At 53.2% G+C, this 15,636-nt stretch overlaps 1 protein-coding gene and 1 long non-coding RNA gene across 4 annotated transcripts in view; one reads left to right on the top strand and one right to left on the bottom strand.

Moving 5' to 3' along the window:
* Positions 1–15,636, top strand: part of SLC28A1 (solute carrier family 28 member 1) — a 233,135-nt gene that overhangs the window by 195,203 nt on the left and 22,296 nt on the right. For 2 of the 3 annotated variants that reach the window (XM_053888646.1, XM_053888644.1), the window contains exons 6-8: positions 3,868–4,009; positions 4,657–4,770; positions 5,689–5,766. In XM_053888646.1, the coding sequence (XP_053744621.1) occupies positions 3,868–4,009; positions 4,657–4,770; positions 5,689–5,766 (334 nt within the window). The remainder of the gene's footprint in view (positions 1–3,867; positions 4,010–4,656; positions 4,771–5,688; positions 5,767–15,636) is intronic. The other variant, XM_053888645.1, reaches the window with a different exon arrangement.
* Positions 13,665–15,153, bottom strand: LOC128772708 (uncharacterized). The gene is made up of 2 exons (XR_008416873.1): positions 15,026–15,153; positions 13,665–14,714 (listed from the first exon to the last, which is right to left on the bottom strand). It is a non-coding gene; the product is annotated as an uncharacterized LOC128772708 (long non-coding RNA).

Genomic DNA, 15,636 nt, shown 5'->3' with positions numbered 1-15,636 from the left:
AGGTCACATTAATAGATTAAAAAGAAAATAAGCATATGATCATGCCAATAGATTCAGAGAAAGCATTTGACATAATTCAGCATCCATTCCTGATATGAATTCTGAGCAAAGCAGGATTAACAAAATAACAAGAATCTATAGCGGGCATCATGCTTAACTGGGAAAGACTGAATGATTTTCCACCGAGATCAAGAATATAAGAATGTCCCTTCTCGGCACTTTTATTCAACATTGTACTAGAGGTTCTAGCTTGTGTGATAAGGTAAGAAAAAGAAATGAAAGACATACAGATTGAAAAAGAAGAAGTAAATCTGTCTTTGTTCACAGACAACATCGTCTACACAGAAAATCCTATGGAATCTAGCAAAAAAGCTAATAGAACTAACAGGTCAGTTTAACAAGGTTGCAGGATACAAGGTCAACATACAAAAAAAATCGTATTTTGAGGCGCCAACAATAAACAATAATGAATTAAATTATAAATGCCGTTTAGAATAGCATGAAACGTAAATTACTTAAGGTAAAATCTGAAAAAGATGTGCAGACTTGTACATTGAAACCTACAAACACTGCTGAGAGAAATTAAAGAAAACTTAAAGAATGGGGCAATATACCAGGTTCATGGATCAAAAGACTCAGTATTGTCAGCATATCAGTTCTTCTCAAATTAATCTATAAATTCTTATTAATATCCCAATCAAAATTATCATGGGCTTTTGGGGTAGAAATTGGTAAGGTGATTTAAAAATTCATATAGAAATGCAAAGAACCTAGAATAGCCAAACCAACTGTAAAAAAGACAAATAAGTTTGATGAATTTATACCATGTGTCTTTAAGACTTACTGTAAAGCTACAGTAATCAAGACAATATGGTTATCTGAATCAAAACAGACAAGAGAGACCAAATAGGAATAGAATAGACAGTCCAGAAATAGATCCACATGTATATGGCCAATTGACTCATGACAAGGGTGCTAAGGCAATTCAAAGGAGACATAATCATACTGACAAATTATGCTAAAACCGTGGTATATTCATAGGCGGAAGGAAGAAGAGGAAAAACAAAATAATGACAATAATCCACGCCTCACAATACATGGGAAACTAACTGAAAACGGGAAATCATAAACCTAAATGGAAAGCCTAAAACTATAAAACGAATATAAGGAGATGTAGGAGAAAATCTTTGTGACCCTTGAGTTGAATAAATTTCTTAGAAACAAAACCAAAATCACAGTCTATTAAAAATTTTGACAAAGTGAATTTCATCAGAATTAAGAACTTCTCTTCAAAAGACATGCTTAAGAGAAGAAAAAAGACAAGGCACGACTCTGAGAAAAGTTTTACAAATCACACATCTGACCAAGGACTTGTATCCAGAATATATTAAGCACTCTCAAAGCTCGATAATAAGAAAAACACCCCAATTTAAGAATGGGCTCAAGATGTGAGCAGACAATTCTTTCAAGAAGATACATAAGTGGTGAATAAGCACATGGAAAGATGCTCAACATCATTAGTTATTAGAGAATTGCAAATTAAAATCACAAAGAGGTACTGCTCTATGTCTGTTGGAAATGACTAGAATTCGGAAGATAGACGTTACGAAGTGTTGGCAAAGATGTAAAGGAAACGGAACTCCAACATCCTGCTCGGGGGTGTGTAAAATTGTGCAATAATTTTGGGAAATAGTTTGGCGGTCTCCTAAAGAGTTAGACTTACCATATGATTCACCCATTCCACTTACCAAAGCATCACCCAAGTAGTACTGACCCAAGGAAAATGAAAGCGTAAATCTGTACAAAGACCTGCGCGTAACTATTTGAATGTTCTTAGCAGCTTTGTCTGTCATAGCCAAAGGCTGGAAACAACCGAAATGCCCATCAGCAGGCGAACAGATAAGCCAAGCATGGTCCATCCACGCAATGGAATACTGCACAGCAATAAAAAGAGACCAGTTCCTGATAGATGAAAAAATATGGATGAATCTCAAAATAGTTATGTCGAGTGAGAGCAGTCAGATAAAAAAAGGATATGTGCTCTATGATCCCGTTTATATAAAATCCTAGAAAATCCAAACTAATCTAGTGACAGAGAACAGATCAGTTGTTGCCTGGGGACGAGGAGGGGGGCCAGGAATTACAGAGGGGCACGAAGAACGTTTTGGGTGTCTTAACTGTGGTGACGGTCTCAAGGTACGTACGTACACACCTCAAGACTCCCCAAATTGTTCACTTTCAACATCTATTTGTTACATGCCAGTCGTACCTCTATAAAGGCATTAAGAAACAAATGACAGGGGCACCCGGGTGGCTCAGTCGGTTGAGCGTCCGACTCTTGGTTTCGGCTCAGGTCATGATCTCATGATTCATGAGATCGAGCCCCGCATCAGGCTTTGCACTGGCAGTGAGGAGCCTGCTTTGGATTCTTTCTCTCTCTCTCTCTATGCCCCTTCCCCACTTGTGCTTTCTCTCTCTCTCAGGATAAATAAATAAACTTAAAAAAAAAAAAGAAAGAAACAAATGACAACAGAAACCCAACCCAAAACATGCACTGACTTTTTTTTTAAATTTAATTTAATTTATTTTATTTTAAGTAGTCTCCACACCCAGTGTAGGGCTTGAACTCACGACCCTGAGACTAAGAGCTGCACGTTCTGCTGAAGGAGCCAGCCAGGTGCCCCTGCACTTAAGGTTTTATAAAGTTTTATAAAGAGAAATAGTAAGTAAGTAAGGCAAGTGGCACAGAGACAGGCAGAAACTGTACAGCGGACCGGTGGTGTTAGCTGCTTAGAAACACGGGTAGAAGTGAGCAGTGAACTCTGGGCTTGGCCTGTGGGAGTTCTGGTCCCGGGTCCACCCCTCACCAGTGGTCGTGCACAGAGCTAGTGAAGAGAATAAACTTCTGCCGGGTGCCTGGCTTAAAGTCTCAAATCTGCTACTTGTTAGATGGGTGGCCGTGGGCAAGTCATTTCACCTTGCTGTGCCTCAGTTTCTTCGTGTGTACAATGAGGGCGGGGACGGTATGTCTCCCAGCACTGGGTGTAGTTCCTGGCGCATAATAGGTGCTCAGTGAACATTAGCTGTTATTAGTAGGACCAGGTGAGTCAGTGACTGGGTCGGGGGTGGACCTCGAGCGCCCAAGGCCCAGACCCTCCCCCCCACCTGGTGAGCCAACTCCAGCCCCACGGAGGGAAGCTGTAAATGTTGCTTCCAGGGGTGCCTGGGTGGCTCAGTCGGTTAAGCGTCCGATTTCAGCTCAGGTCATGATCTCATGGTTGCTGGGTTCGAGCCCCATGTCAGGCTCGGTGCTGACAGCTCAGAGCCTGGAACCCGTTTCGGATTCTGTGTCTCCCTCTCTCCCTGCCCCTCCCCCGCTCATGCTCTGTCTCTTTCTCTCTTGAAAATGAATGAACATTAAAAAAAATAAATAAAAAACAAATCGTCGCTTCCCAGCCTTGGTCCCAGGAGCTCGGCTCACCTGCCCGGACTGACATTACTGCTTCTGGGAAGCAGAGCCCTGGGCCCCACAGGCCCCACCTCACCCTGGCAAGGTCAGAGGCTGGGCTGAGCATCGCTGCATCTGTGAGAATCCCTGCCCTTGATGGAGCCACGTGCTCGGCACCGTGCAAAGCTCAGCACACACATTCTCTTCTTTAGTCCTCCTGGCAACCAGGAGAAGCGTGGGGCTTCGGCTTCCTTTGCCCAATGAGGACGCCAGACCCAGAGAGGCTAGGTGGTCCGTGTGAGGTCACACAGCTCTCTCCTCCCCCCAGCCCTGAGCACCCTTCCCCTGGAGCCCTGGGTGCCCTTGTGTAGGGGTGGGGGAGACGCTGAGGGTGATGGCTTTCTGCCTCTCCCCCGCAGGACTCTGGCCCTCGCTGCTTTCCTGGGCCTGGTCTCGTGGCTGGTTCTGGACACCTCCCAGCGACCCGAGCAGCTAGTGTCCTTTGCAGGAATCTGCGTGTTCATCTGCCTCCTCTTCGCCTGCTCAAAGCATCACCGCACAGTGAGTCCTCAGTCGTCAGGCCCAGAGTGCGCCGCAGCCCCTTCCCTCCCTGCCTCCCGAAACTAGGATCCCTCCCCGCTTCGTGGTGTGGCCGACATCTCCCCGCAGGCTTCAGCCAGGCCTCCCAGAGATCCTCACGCACCTGCATTTGAAGGTCACCGCTGAGGAGTCCTTAAATGCTGAGAGGCAGAAGCAGTCCTCTGCCGAGGGTGGGGGCGTCCAGGGAGCGGGGGGTCAGGGCAGCTGGGAGCCCTGCCTGGGGAGAAGAGATGGGGGGAGGTCCAGGCAGACAGAAGCTACACTGACACTAGAATCGGAGGCCACAGCCGCCCGGTGAGGACCGGGACCGAGCGCTATGGCCTGCTCGAGGCGGCTCCAGTCTTGCAATGGGTCCTTAGACCGTGCCCCACCCCTGCCCACTGCCCCAGGCCCATTACTGCCAAGAGCGTGGCCTATTCTGACCGCAGGGTGGACGGGACCGTCGGCAACAGGCCCGGGGGTCGTGGCTGGGTCCAGTCCTATCCTGCAGATGAGGCCAAGACTCCCAGGCCCCTCAGCAGCGCTGTGCTCTCTGCCCTTTCCGCCTGCCGTTCCCTGTGGATCCCCCAAGGAGCTGAGCTCACCAGGACCTTTCTCTCGGGTGGCAGGTATCCTGGAGGACTGTGTCCTGGGGCCTCGGACTACAGTTTGCACTTGGACTCTTCGTCATCAGAACAGAGCCAGGATTTATTGCATTCCAGTGGATGGGCAACCAGATCCAGGTGCGTACAAGGGGCACTCGGGTTGCCAGGGAAAAGCCGCTGTACTGGGGGAAGGGGAGGGTGGGGCCGTAAGGAGGGGCTTGGGATCGGGACGGTGGGGGTGCGCTGGGCCCCAGGCCACGTGAGCAGCAGGGGCTGGGCAGTGCGGCCACTCCTTCCCCTAGGCCCGGGGCCACCTGCAGACAGCTGTCCTTCCAGCGGCTGGTCCGATGCGGAAGAGAATCTCAGCACAGGAGGGTTCGTGGGTACTGAGGGGGCAAGGCATGTGGCCCTCGGCAGTCATGAGTGATGTGGAACACGCGACAGTTAAAAGTGCTAAAAAAAAAAAATTACAACTGATTTACTTTGTCATATGTGCGCATTTAAAAATAATGTTCAGTCTCTTGAAGTTATGTTTTTTTAAGTTTTTAATGTTTATCTTTGAGAGAGAGAGAGAGAGACAGACAGAGTGTGATTGGAGAGGGGCAGAGAGAGAGGGAGACACAGAATCTGAAGCAGGCTCCAGGTTCTGAGCTGTCCGCACAGAGCCCGACGCGGGGCTCGAACTCACGAACAGTGAGATCATGACCTGAGCTGAAGTCGGACGCCTAACCGACGGAGCCACCCAGGCGCCCCTGAGGGTGCTCTCTTAAAGTGTACAGAAAAGGTGTCTCCCGGGGAGAATGTGCTCAGGGGAGCAAACCCCTGTGAACGTGTGTTCACGAAGTGCACTGCTGGGTGGTGCCCGACCCCCGCAAGGCCCGGGAGGCCCGGTGACCCTCTCTCCCCCACACTGGGCTGCTGGACGGGCTGCTGGACGGGCCCACGGCAGGCGACGTCCCTCCGGCTCACCCGGCCTGGCTTTCTGGCCACTGTTGGTGCCCCTTCCCCTCCTGGCCTCACGCCGGGTTTTTGCATTGTTTTGTCTTTTGCTTTCAGATCTTCCTGAGCTACACGGACGTGGGCTCCAGCTTCGTGTTTGGGGAGGCCATGGTCAAGGGAGTCTTTGCCTTTCAGGTCAGCCCAACTCCTGGCCCGCGAGGGCCTTAGCAGCGGCTGCCCAGTACCTGTGGCCGGGGCACGTCTGGGCAAGCTGCGCGGGCCAGGTCCGGGTCGGGGGAGGGCCGTGCGCTTGAGGTCCACGAAGCTCCGGGCTCGGGGTGCCGAGAGGGGCCCCGACACCGTTCGCCCGCCGGCATGTCGTCAGTGTGCTTTGTAACACTTGCCAAGTAAGAGGTATCTGTATTCTTTTCCTTAAAAACGAATCCCCAAACGATAGAATCGCCGTGAGACAAGAAGAGAGGGCAGGGGCACGGGGACGGCGCCTGCCTTCACCTCAGCCCCCGACGTGCCACAGGGGCCCCGAGGCCTCTGAGGGACACTTCCCAGGAACTCTTAAGCCCACAGGACCCTCTCAGGCTGCTTCTACATCGAGGCCCTCGAGGGTCACCTCTGCAGGAGGCCGGCCCTTGTCACCCAGCTGTACACTGTGACTCCCTTCTCTGGACTTTTCTGGACCTACAGCCCCTCCCTCCCTCCCTCTTTCCTTCCTTCCGTCCTGCGGACGGTTTATTGCATCCCTGCTGCAGAGGAAACCGACGTAGACTCAAAGGCCTTACTGTGTACAGCAGAGCCCCAACCCTGAGTTTAGACGGTGCAGCCCATGCTGGGTCTGCCTTGGTGTGGCCACGTCACCATTCTGAGTTTGGAAATGCGGACCCACGTGCTTCCTTCGGGGGCTCCCCTCGGCTGGCCTCACGCCCAAGCTGTCGAAAGACCCTCTCCAGGCTTCGGCTCCACTTCCAGTGCTAGGCGGAGGGGGGTGATTTCCTGCCACCGTTGTCACGGCACTGCCACGGGAATCAGTGCTGCCTCCTCCAGGGCGCCCTCCCTGCCCGGCCCCGCCCGCCCCCGCCCCGCCCCCGGGGCTGCTGTGCAGGGCCCCATGTGTAGCTTCTGGAGGTTTCTGCCTTTCATGCCTCTGACCATTGTTTCCAGAGCCTTCCCACCCCGTGGGGGCTGTTGGGGCCCCCGGAGGCTTCCAGCCTGAGCCACGGGCTCGGCGATGCACTTCTGGGCTGACGTTGGGCCAGACTGCGAGTCTAGTCGTCTCCAGCCCCTCTGTCCCCACCACCAGCTGGTGGTGAGGGTCCGCACAGGGTCTGTTGGTCTCAGCAACCCTCGGGGAAGCGTCCACTTTATCCAAGTGGTTCAAATAATGTCACTTATGGGAGGAAGGAGCGAGGGGACCGTGTTCTTGTCCTCTCGGGAGTCTTGTGTGTCCTGGGACGAACTTGTCCATCACGTTGCTCTGAGAGCAGTTTTACTGGGGGACGGGGGTGGGGGGGGGCCCTCCAGAGGCCCCCTGACACCATCCTGTAGGGCTGGGGAGGGCTCTCCCTCCCAGTCCTATTTCCAAGTAGGGGCCTCCCAGGTTTCAGGGAGGAGTCGTGAAGACTGGCTCCGGTGTGACGTCTTAGGTTCACCAGATAGACAGACAGACAGCAGCCGGCATCTTGTCACCCTGCAGGGACAAGCATACGACACTGCAGTCCGAGTAGTGGGCAGGAAGAGGGGCGCCTGGGGGGCTCAGTGGGCTGAGCGTCCGACTTCGGCTCCGGTCACCATCTCACAGTTCGTGGGTTCGAGCCCCGCGTCGGGCTCTGTGCGGACAGCTCAGAACCTGGAGCTGCTTTGGATTCTGTGTCTCCCTCTCTCTCGGCCGCTTCCCTGCTCACGCTCTCTCTGCCTCTATGTCAAGTAAATAAACATTTTAAAGAAAATAGTGGGTAGGAAGGGTTGTAGCCAGGAGGCTTGGAATAGAGGACCTGAGGAAGCTGCCTCATACCCACATGATGACCCGGGGCCACCAGGCTGTCACAGGGCAGGAGAGAGGTCACCGTGGGGAACGGAGGCTGAGGGGACCTGCAGGAGGCAAGGCCTGGGTCTTACTCATCCTGTGTCCCTGAACTGACCCTGAGCCCTACAAAGCCCCGCCCAGTGCCTGGACACCGCTCTCCGAAGTCCCTCTGTGCCTGCTGGGAAGTCCAGGCCCGGCTGGGCCACCGTTCCCATGACCGTGGTCCTGAGCGGCTTGCCCGGTGGCCCGAGACCACAGCTGAACTCCTTTTTCTCCAAACCTCCCCGGCAGGGCCCGGACCTTCCCAACCAGAGGGAAGCCAAGAGCTACACACAAGCTTTGCAGCAAGCCCCAGGGCCACCGGAAACCATTTTGTTGCCCTCTAGACCCAAGGTCTCGGGGGAACAGAGAAGAAAAGTGCAGGGAGAAGAAAATCATAATAACGGCCACTAGGTACGCAGCCAGCACGTGTACCTGGCCCTCGCTTCACCCTCACGACCACCCGTGGCGGAAGTGCTATCATTACCCCCTTTCCACAGATGGGGACACTGAGGTTCGGAGCGGTCGTTGCTTGCGAAGTGTCAAAGCTAGGGAGGGCTGGGATCAAGACCGGAACCCAGGACCAAAGCTCTTGCTTATTGGCTTCTGTGCCTTGATATCAGAGCACTTGCCTTAGTAGGCAGTGGTGACAAAGGGGCCTTAGATGTTTGTTTGCCCCCTGGCTTAGAAGAAAAGAGTATTCTTTGGGACTCTTTGGTTGCAAGTAACAGAAACCCATTTAAAACTTGCTTTAAGGGGGGGGGGGTGACTGGGTGGCTCAGTTGGTTGAGTGTCTATTTTTTGTTAAGTTTATTTATTTTAAGAGAGGGAGAGGGAGAGTGCAAGCAAGGGAAGGGCAGAGAGAGGGGGAGAATCCCAAGCAGACTTCTGCTGTCAGCGCAGAGCCCGATGTGGGGCTTGATGTGGGATCGTGACCTGAACCAAAATCAAGAGTCGGATGCTTAGCCAACTGAGCCACCCAGACACCCCCTCAGTCAGTGTCTGACTCTTGATCTCGGCTCAGGTCATGATCTCACTGGTATGTGAGTTCTAGCCTCCTCCTCCGCCCCCCATCGGGTTCTGTGCTGACAGGAGTCTGCTTGGGATTCCCTCTCTCTCTCTCTCTCTCTCTCTCTCTGTGTCCCTCCTTCGTGTGTGCATGTATTCTCTCTCTCTCTCTCTCAAAATAAACTTAAAAAAATATTGCTTTAAAGGGAGGAGAGAGGGAAGCTGTTTCTTGGCTTACACGCTAGAAGGCAAGGTTAAGCTGGTGCGAGCTGGACCCCGGGGCCCCAGAGACGCCAGGGCGTCAGCTTCACTCTTGAGCACCCCATCTTCCCCTGGCCCCCAGCAGTAACAGATGCTCAGGCTTACAGCATGGTCCCCCCCCCCGCCCCCCCAAGTGAAGGGAACTCTTCTCTGCCAGCCTGAGTTAGAAAATCCCGGAGCGGTCTTCAGATTGGTCAGCTTCAGTCATGTGACCATCCTGGGACCAATCACCAAGGCCAGGGCGTGGGAGTCTGCCATTGGAACGCCTGGAGTCTTGCGTTCCCACCCACAGCCAGGGGGTCAGGTGGCCTGATTGAGTGCGAGCCACCCTCAGAAGGCCATCGTTCCAAGAGGCATTGCCCAGGAGAGTGGTTCTGCTAACCTCCATTACAGCAAACAAGGCAGGCAGCTCCCTGTGATTAGCTACATTTTCAGGGGGCTGTCGTTTTTCAAGCGAGCGTTTGTGGTCTGGTAGAGGAGCAGGGCCCAGGTGACAGCTGGCATACGTCCCTGGGAGAAAAAGTGATGGCACAGATCCTTCCATCTACGGTCCCTCCCAGCCATAACTGGGGCCGCATTTGGGAGTCTCGGCTGTACTTCCTGACCTGGGTGCTCAGCTCCTGACTTAGTCAGTGGTAAGTGACAGACACACAACTCAAATTTGTCTTAAGCCAACACAGAAATGAAACAGAACCTCCAGAAATCAAGATTAATTTCTGTAACTGCAAAGTCCAGGGTACCGAACATCAGCTGGGATCCACCTGGCCTGTATCCTGGCTCTGTGTTCTGGGTACTGGTGTTAGTCTTAGTCTTGGGGAGGCTCCCTTGAGGGGGTGACTTACATCCAACCAACCTGAGGAGAGAGAGAGAGAAAGAGAGAGAGAGAGCCCGATTTCCACTAGTTCTAGCAGGAAACCCGCGAGGGGGCCCTTCTTGGCCCGGCTTGGAGTAGATGCCATCTCTGAACTGTAACCAGGGAGAATAATTGGCTTTGATCTGCCAAACCTGAAGCCCGTCGGGGGAGAGTGGAGGAGGGGGTGGTTTCCCAAAGGGATGTTGAATCTTTGTCTCCAGAAGGAGCGGAGGAAGGGGCACGAGGCAGACCAGACAGCCGCTGTCCGCCGGCGTCCCCGCCCAGACTAGCGCCGAAACGGTCACCTTGCTTGCTGCTCTGCCCGTCTTCCCGCCAGAGTCGGCTGTGTGTCCTCCACCTTCTCTCCCTTTCCAGAGGAATGTGGGCGCACCTGCTGCCCGTCTCTCTCCCCACATCACCCTTTACAACCACGCTTTCATAGACTGTCGGGCTGGAAGGGAGCTGACTGATCTTTGGGTCCCTACGGATGGTCAGACCACACCCCGGAGAGGAGCAGTGACATGGGCACTGTCACCCGGTGAGTAAGGGCAGAGCCGGGGCCGGAACAGGTTGACTGGACACTGGCGTTTTCGGCCTCATCCTGTAAGTTGAAGTCAGTGACATCCTGTCTCCCTTCCAAATACAGAAAGGAGCCCTAATAACGATAACGTTAAATTTAAAACATATTAAGTGGCTGCTAAAGACTTTGAGTTTGGATATCCCGTCAAGAAAGAAAAAACAAGAGAGGTGGGTTTATCAATAGGCAGCCCCAGCATTTCCCAGTCACACGCTAACCGTCGTTGGGACCCTGGGAGGCCCTGTCCTCGGGCCAACCTCAGCGTTAGTGCATTAGGCAGTGGCTTCCTTGGCGAAGACAGACCAGATCAGGGAGGACTTACACGCTCCATGGCCATGGAACTGCCCTCTTCACAAAATTCATTCATCACAAAATTTACTCAGCTTCCCCACTCCCTCCCTGCGTCATGCGCACGTGCACGCACACACATGCGCATGCTCACACACATGCACGCTCACATTCACACATGCACACCCACGTGCACACACGTTTACACGCACATATGCACACAGTGCACGCTCACATACACGCACACACACACACACTTACACGCACACACATACACACATGCACACAAATGCTCATGCACTCACACTCCCATGCACACATATGCTCACAATACACAGTCACGTGCGCACACACATGCCCACAAACGCTCAGGCACACATGCACACTTATGCACACACACGCATACTCACACGCACGCTCATGCACACACACACACTCACATGCTCACACATGCACACACGCTCACTCACATGTACTCACACGTGCACACACATGCACACACACTCGCACGCACACAACAGCTCGTGCACACACTCACACTCGCACACTCATGTGCACACACATGCTCACACACATGCACACTCACATGTACACACACACATAAGCACAGCACTTCCTAAGCTCAGGACGGGTCCTCGAGGTGGGGTGGATTTGCTGGTGCTAAGTCGAGCGGGAGACGCGGGAGCCTTCCTCACCCTCTTTCCCTGGATCACGTGGACCTAGTCCAAGGCCTTTGGTTCATGCTGGCCCCGGGGAAGTCGTCTGTGAGCTCACTCAGATTTTCAGAGTCCAAGCTGCTTCCTGCCGGGCCACGGTCCAGCCCGTCCCTTGTCCAGGAAGTCGAGCCTCTGCCTGGGGCTTCTTGGCCGCCCCCCTCCCCTGGCCTGGAGTCCAGCGCCATGGACTGGACGTGGCAGCCACCTCTTGGCTGCATCGTCTTGATTAGTCATTCTGCCTTGGCTCCGCCTCCCTTCTGGTAACATCCCACCCACACAGCCGCCTCCCCTCCCCCGAGGCTCCTGCATCCTTCCTGGGTCTGGCTGACCCAGTAGCTTGTGTTTACTTGTTCCTTCACCACTGTTCCAGCCTCTGGAACGGGCACCCACATACTGCGCCCAGGAGTGCTGCTCACATGTTCTCCCTGAGGAACATCTGGGTGAAAGACAATGCTTCCATCTCCCAAGGTTTTGGGGTGTCTGCCTGACGCAGCCTCGGCCATCCGCAACGGTCAACAATGCCAAGTTTGGCCCCAAAAAATCAAATAAGAAAAGGACGGGGGCGCCTGGGTGGCTCAGTCAGTTAAGCGTCCGACTGTGGCTCAGGTCATGATCCCTTGGTTCGTGGGTTCGAACCCCACATTGGGCTGTGTGCTGACAGCTCAGAGCCTGGGACCTGCTTTGAATTCTGTGTCTCCCTCTCTCTCTGCATTTCCCCCGCTCATGCTCTGTCTCTCTCAAAAATAAATAAACGTTAAAAAAAAAAAGACAAGGAGGGAGAGGTGCCATTGGAGTTAGTAATTAAGGGGTCGCTCGTGAGCTCAGTGATCATGATCAGCAGGGAAGGGAGTGGGAAGTATGTGAGTAGGTGAAAGCTGGGGCGGGGTGCTGGAAGGGGGGAGAAGGAAAGAGATGGGACTAGGGGACCAGGAGAGATCTTAGGAGAATCCGGTGTCTGCAAAGGTCTCTGAAGGACACTTTGACAGCCAGTTGGCCATGACCACGAGGGGCAGAGTGGTGAGGGCCTTCTGGGCAAGGGACCAAGGGAGTAGGAAATCGGGAGGCATGTCCGCTTTACGTGGCCTTGGAGGAAGTCCCCTCTGCCTTTCTGTAACGGTGGTGGCATGGGCATCTGTACCATACTGTTTGGATTACTCCGGTTTGCAGTATAGTTTGAAATAAGGGAGCCTGTGATCTCCAGCTTTGTTCTTTCTCAGGACTGCTTTGGCTCTTTGGGGTCTTTTGTGGTTCTACACAAGTTTTAGGATGATTTGTTCTAGTTCTGTGAAAAATGCCAGTGGTATTTTGATGGAGATTGCATCGGGTTTGTAGACTGCTTTGGGTAGCATGGACATTTTAAGAGTATCAATTCTTCCAGGCCATGTGCATGGACTCTCTTTCCATTTATTTGTGTCATCGTTAGTTTCCTTCACCAGTGTCTTATAATTTTCATCGTACAGGTGACCTCCTTGGTTAAGCTTGTTCCTAGGTATTTTATTCTTTTTGATGTAGTTGTAAATGGGATTTTTAAAAATTCCCCTTGCCGATAGCTCATTATTAGTCTACAGAAACACAACTGATTTGTGTATGTTAATTTTGCATCTTGCAACTTTACTGATTCATTTGTCAGTTCTAATGGTTGTCTGGTGAAGCCTTTAGGGTTTTTCTATATGTAGTATCATGTCATCTGCAAATAGGGACAGTTTTATTTCTTCCTTTCCAATTTGGATAACTTTGACTTCTTTTTTTCTTGACTCATTGCTCTGGCTAAGACTTCCAATGCTATGTTGAATAGAAGTGGTAAGAGAGGACATCCTTATCCTGCTCCTGATCTTAGAGGGAAAGCTTTCAGCCTTTCACCATCGAGGATGAGGTTAACTGTGGGTTTGTCGTATGTGGCCTTTATTATGTTGAGGTACATTCCTTCTGCATCCACTTGGCTGAGAGCTTTGTCATGAATGGATGTTGGATTTTGTCAAATGCTTTTCCTGCACCTACTGAGATGATCGGGGAATTTTTATCCTCGGTCTTGGTGATGTGGCGTATTATCATGTTGATGGACTTGTGGATGCTGACCCATCCTTGCTTCTCTAGAATAAATCCCAAATGATGATGGTGTGTGATCCTTCTAAAATGTTTATTTTTTTTTTAATTTTGTTTTAATGTTTTTATTCATTTCCTGAGAGAGAGAGAGAGACAGAGCCTGAGCTGGGGGAGGAGCAGAGAGAGGGAGACACAGAATCCAGGCTCTGAGCTGTCAGCCCAACACGGGACTCAAACCCACGAGCCGTGAGATCATGACCTGAGCCAAAGTCAGATGCTTAACTGACTGAGCCATTTATTTTTGAGAGGTGGGGGCCGGGGGGGGGGGTGTGCAGAGGAGAGGACAGAGGATCTGAAGCGGGCTCTGTGCTGACAGCAGCGAGCCCGATGTGGGGTTCTAACTCACGAATCACAAGATCATGACCTGAGCTGAAGTCACGCAACCGACTGAGCCACCCAGGCGCCCTGATGCTATGTGATCCTTTTAATGCGTTACTGACCGACTTTAGATTTTGTGGTTCGGGATTTTTGTGGGGTTTCGTGGGGTTGGCGACAGGACCCGGTCTGCAGTGCTTAGGCCTTTGGAGCTTGGACTGTGAGAGTTCATTATCAGGAAGTCATCGAAAGCCTGGCTCAGCTTCCTCCAGGAAGAGGAAGCATCAGGGCCGTGTCCTCAGTGGGTCTGGTCCTGCCTTCGAACCCCGTTTCCTGATACCAAGTTGACATTTGCTCCGAGCGTATGGTCTACACTCTAGACCAGTGGTTCTCAGAGCGGCAGACTCTGCAGCACCGGCAGCTTCTGGAAACGCTCAGGCCCAAATTCTCAGGCCCACCCCCGACCTGCTGAAACTGAAACTCCAGATGTGGGGCTCGAAATTTGCATTTCTCGCCAATTCTCGGCTGATGCTACTGGTCCAGGGACCGCACTTTGAGAACCACTGGCCTCGGCAAACTGGAGGCCCCTTCTTCCTTCGGTTATGGGTGAGCGGTCACACTAGAGGGACCAGCCGGCTCTGGGTTCCACCGTGTGGCGGTGAGGACGTGTGTACGGCTGCTATGCCCTCGCTCCCGGAGATGAATGCCTCTCCTGAGACGGAGAAGTGGGGCTTCCAGAATAGGCAACAGGGCAGACGTCCGCAGGCTCATGGCAGGGCCTTGGCAACCTGCTCTGCGGCCGGGCAGCGCTCTGTTTTTGCAGGCGTGTGACCTTGGGCGGGCAGCCAACATCTCACGGTCTCGGTGTCCCCGTTGGGGAAGCGGATTTACAAGTACCTCAGTTGGTTTGAGGATCGACGAATCACCACGCGCTGGGCACTGCACCTGCCGCAGAGTAGGACCGCGTGTGGACACGTAGTAGGACCCGATGGCGCTCCCCCCCCCCTCCACCCGACCGCGGCATCGCCGTCTTCAGCTGCCCATCCTGCCTTCCGCCTCCTCGCACACTACAGGCCCCACAGTCGTCTCCCAGGCTGGGAGATCGGATGGGTCCCGGGGACCTCATTTAGGACGAAATGTGCCACCTTAGAAAATTGGGAGGCCACCTCTCTTCTCTCCTATTTATCTTCCCTCCCCAGAGAGCCGCCGCCTCATGCAAAACCCAGCTTCCCTTCCACCAAAGACCCGCATCTCACGGGTAGGCAGTGTCTCTTGGTGGCTGCCGGGAGAAAGTCCCAATGCTGCAGTCAGGTCCTTCCTGGTTTGAGCCACGGCCGCCGCCCTGCCAGGCTGCCGAGCAGTCCCTCATGATAAATTGGACAAGCAGTCTAGACAGTACGTGACTGTCTCTGTGTCTCCCTGCGAGGGAGGGTGGATGACGTCAGCAGCCTCGTGTTGGGGGTGTGCCCGGCACTGGGCAGTCAGCACGAGTCACGGGACAGGAGGACCTCCAGAGCCTGCGTTCCCTGTCAGGTGACAGCCCCCACCGCGGTGAGGCCCACGGAGGGGAGCTGGTCCACATCCAGCCGCAGCCTCCATCTGGGAAGGGAGGGGGGACACCTCGGGGCCTGTTCTCGTCTCTAGGGGGGGCTGCCCGGGGTGGAGCCTCTGTCTTCTTCGGGGGCCATCCCGCACTCCTGATTCATTTTGAGCTAGAGCCTGAATGTGATCCCACGAGACTTTCCGTATTAAAAACAAAAACAACTCTCCCTGCACCCCTCACCTCTCCCGAGGGCACCTTTCCTTCCGGCACGGCTAAGCTTCTAGAAACAGCTGCCTGCACTCGCTATCTCCACCGCGATCCCTG

This window comes from Panthera pardus, unplaced genomic scaffold, assembly GCF_024362965.1.
Source record: "Panthera pardus isolate Hobbes unplaced genomic scaffold, ASM2436296v1 HiC_scaffold_23, whole genome shotgun sequence".
NCBI lineage: Eukaryota > Metazoa > Chordata > Mammalia > Carnivora > Felidae > Panthera > Panthera pardus.
Note: the sequence above shows the minus strand (reverse complement) of the source record. Positions and strands in the feature narration are given on the sequence as shown.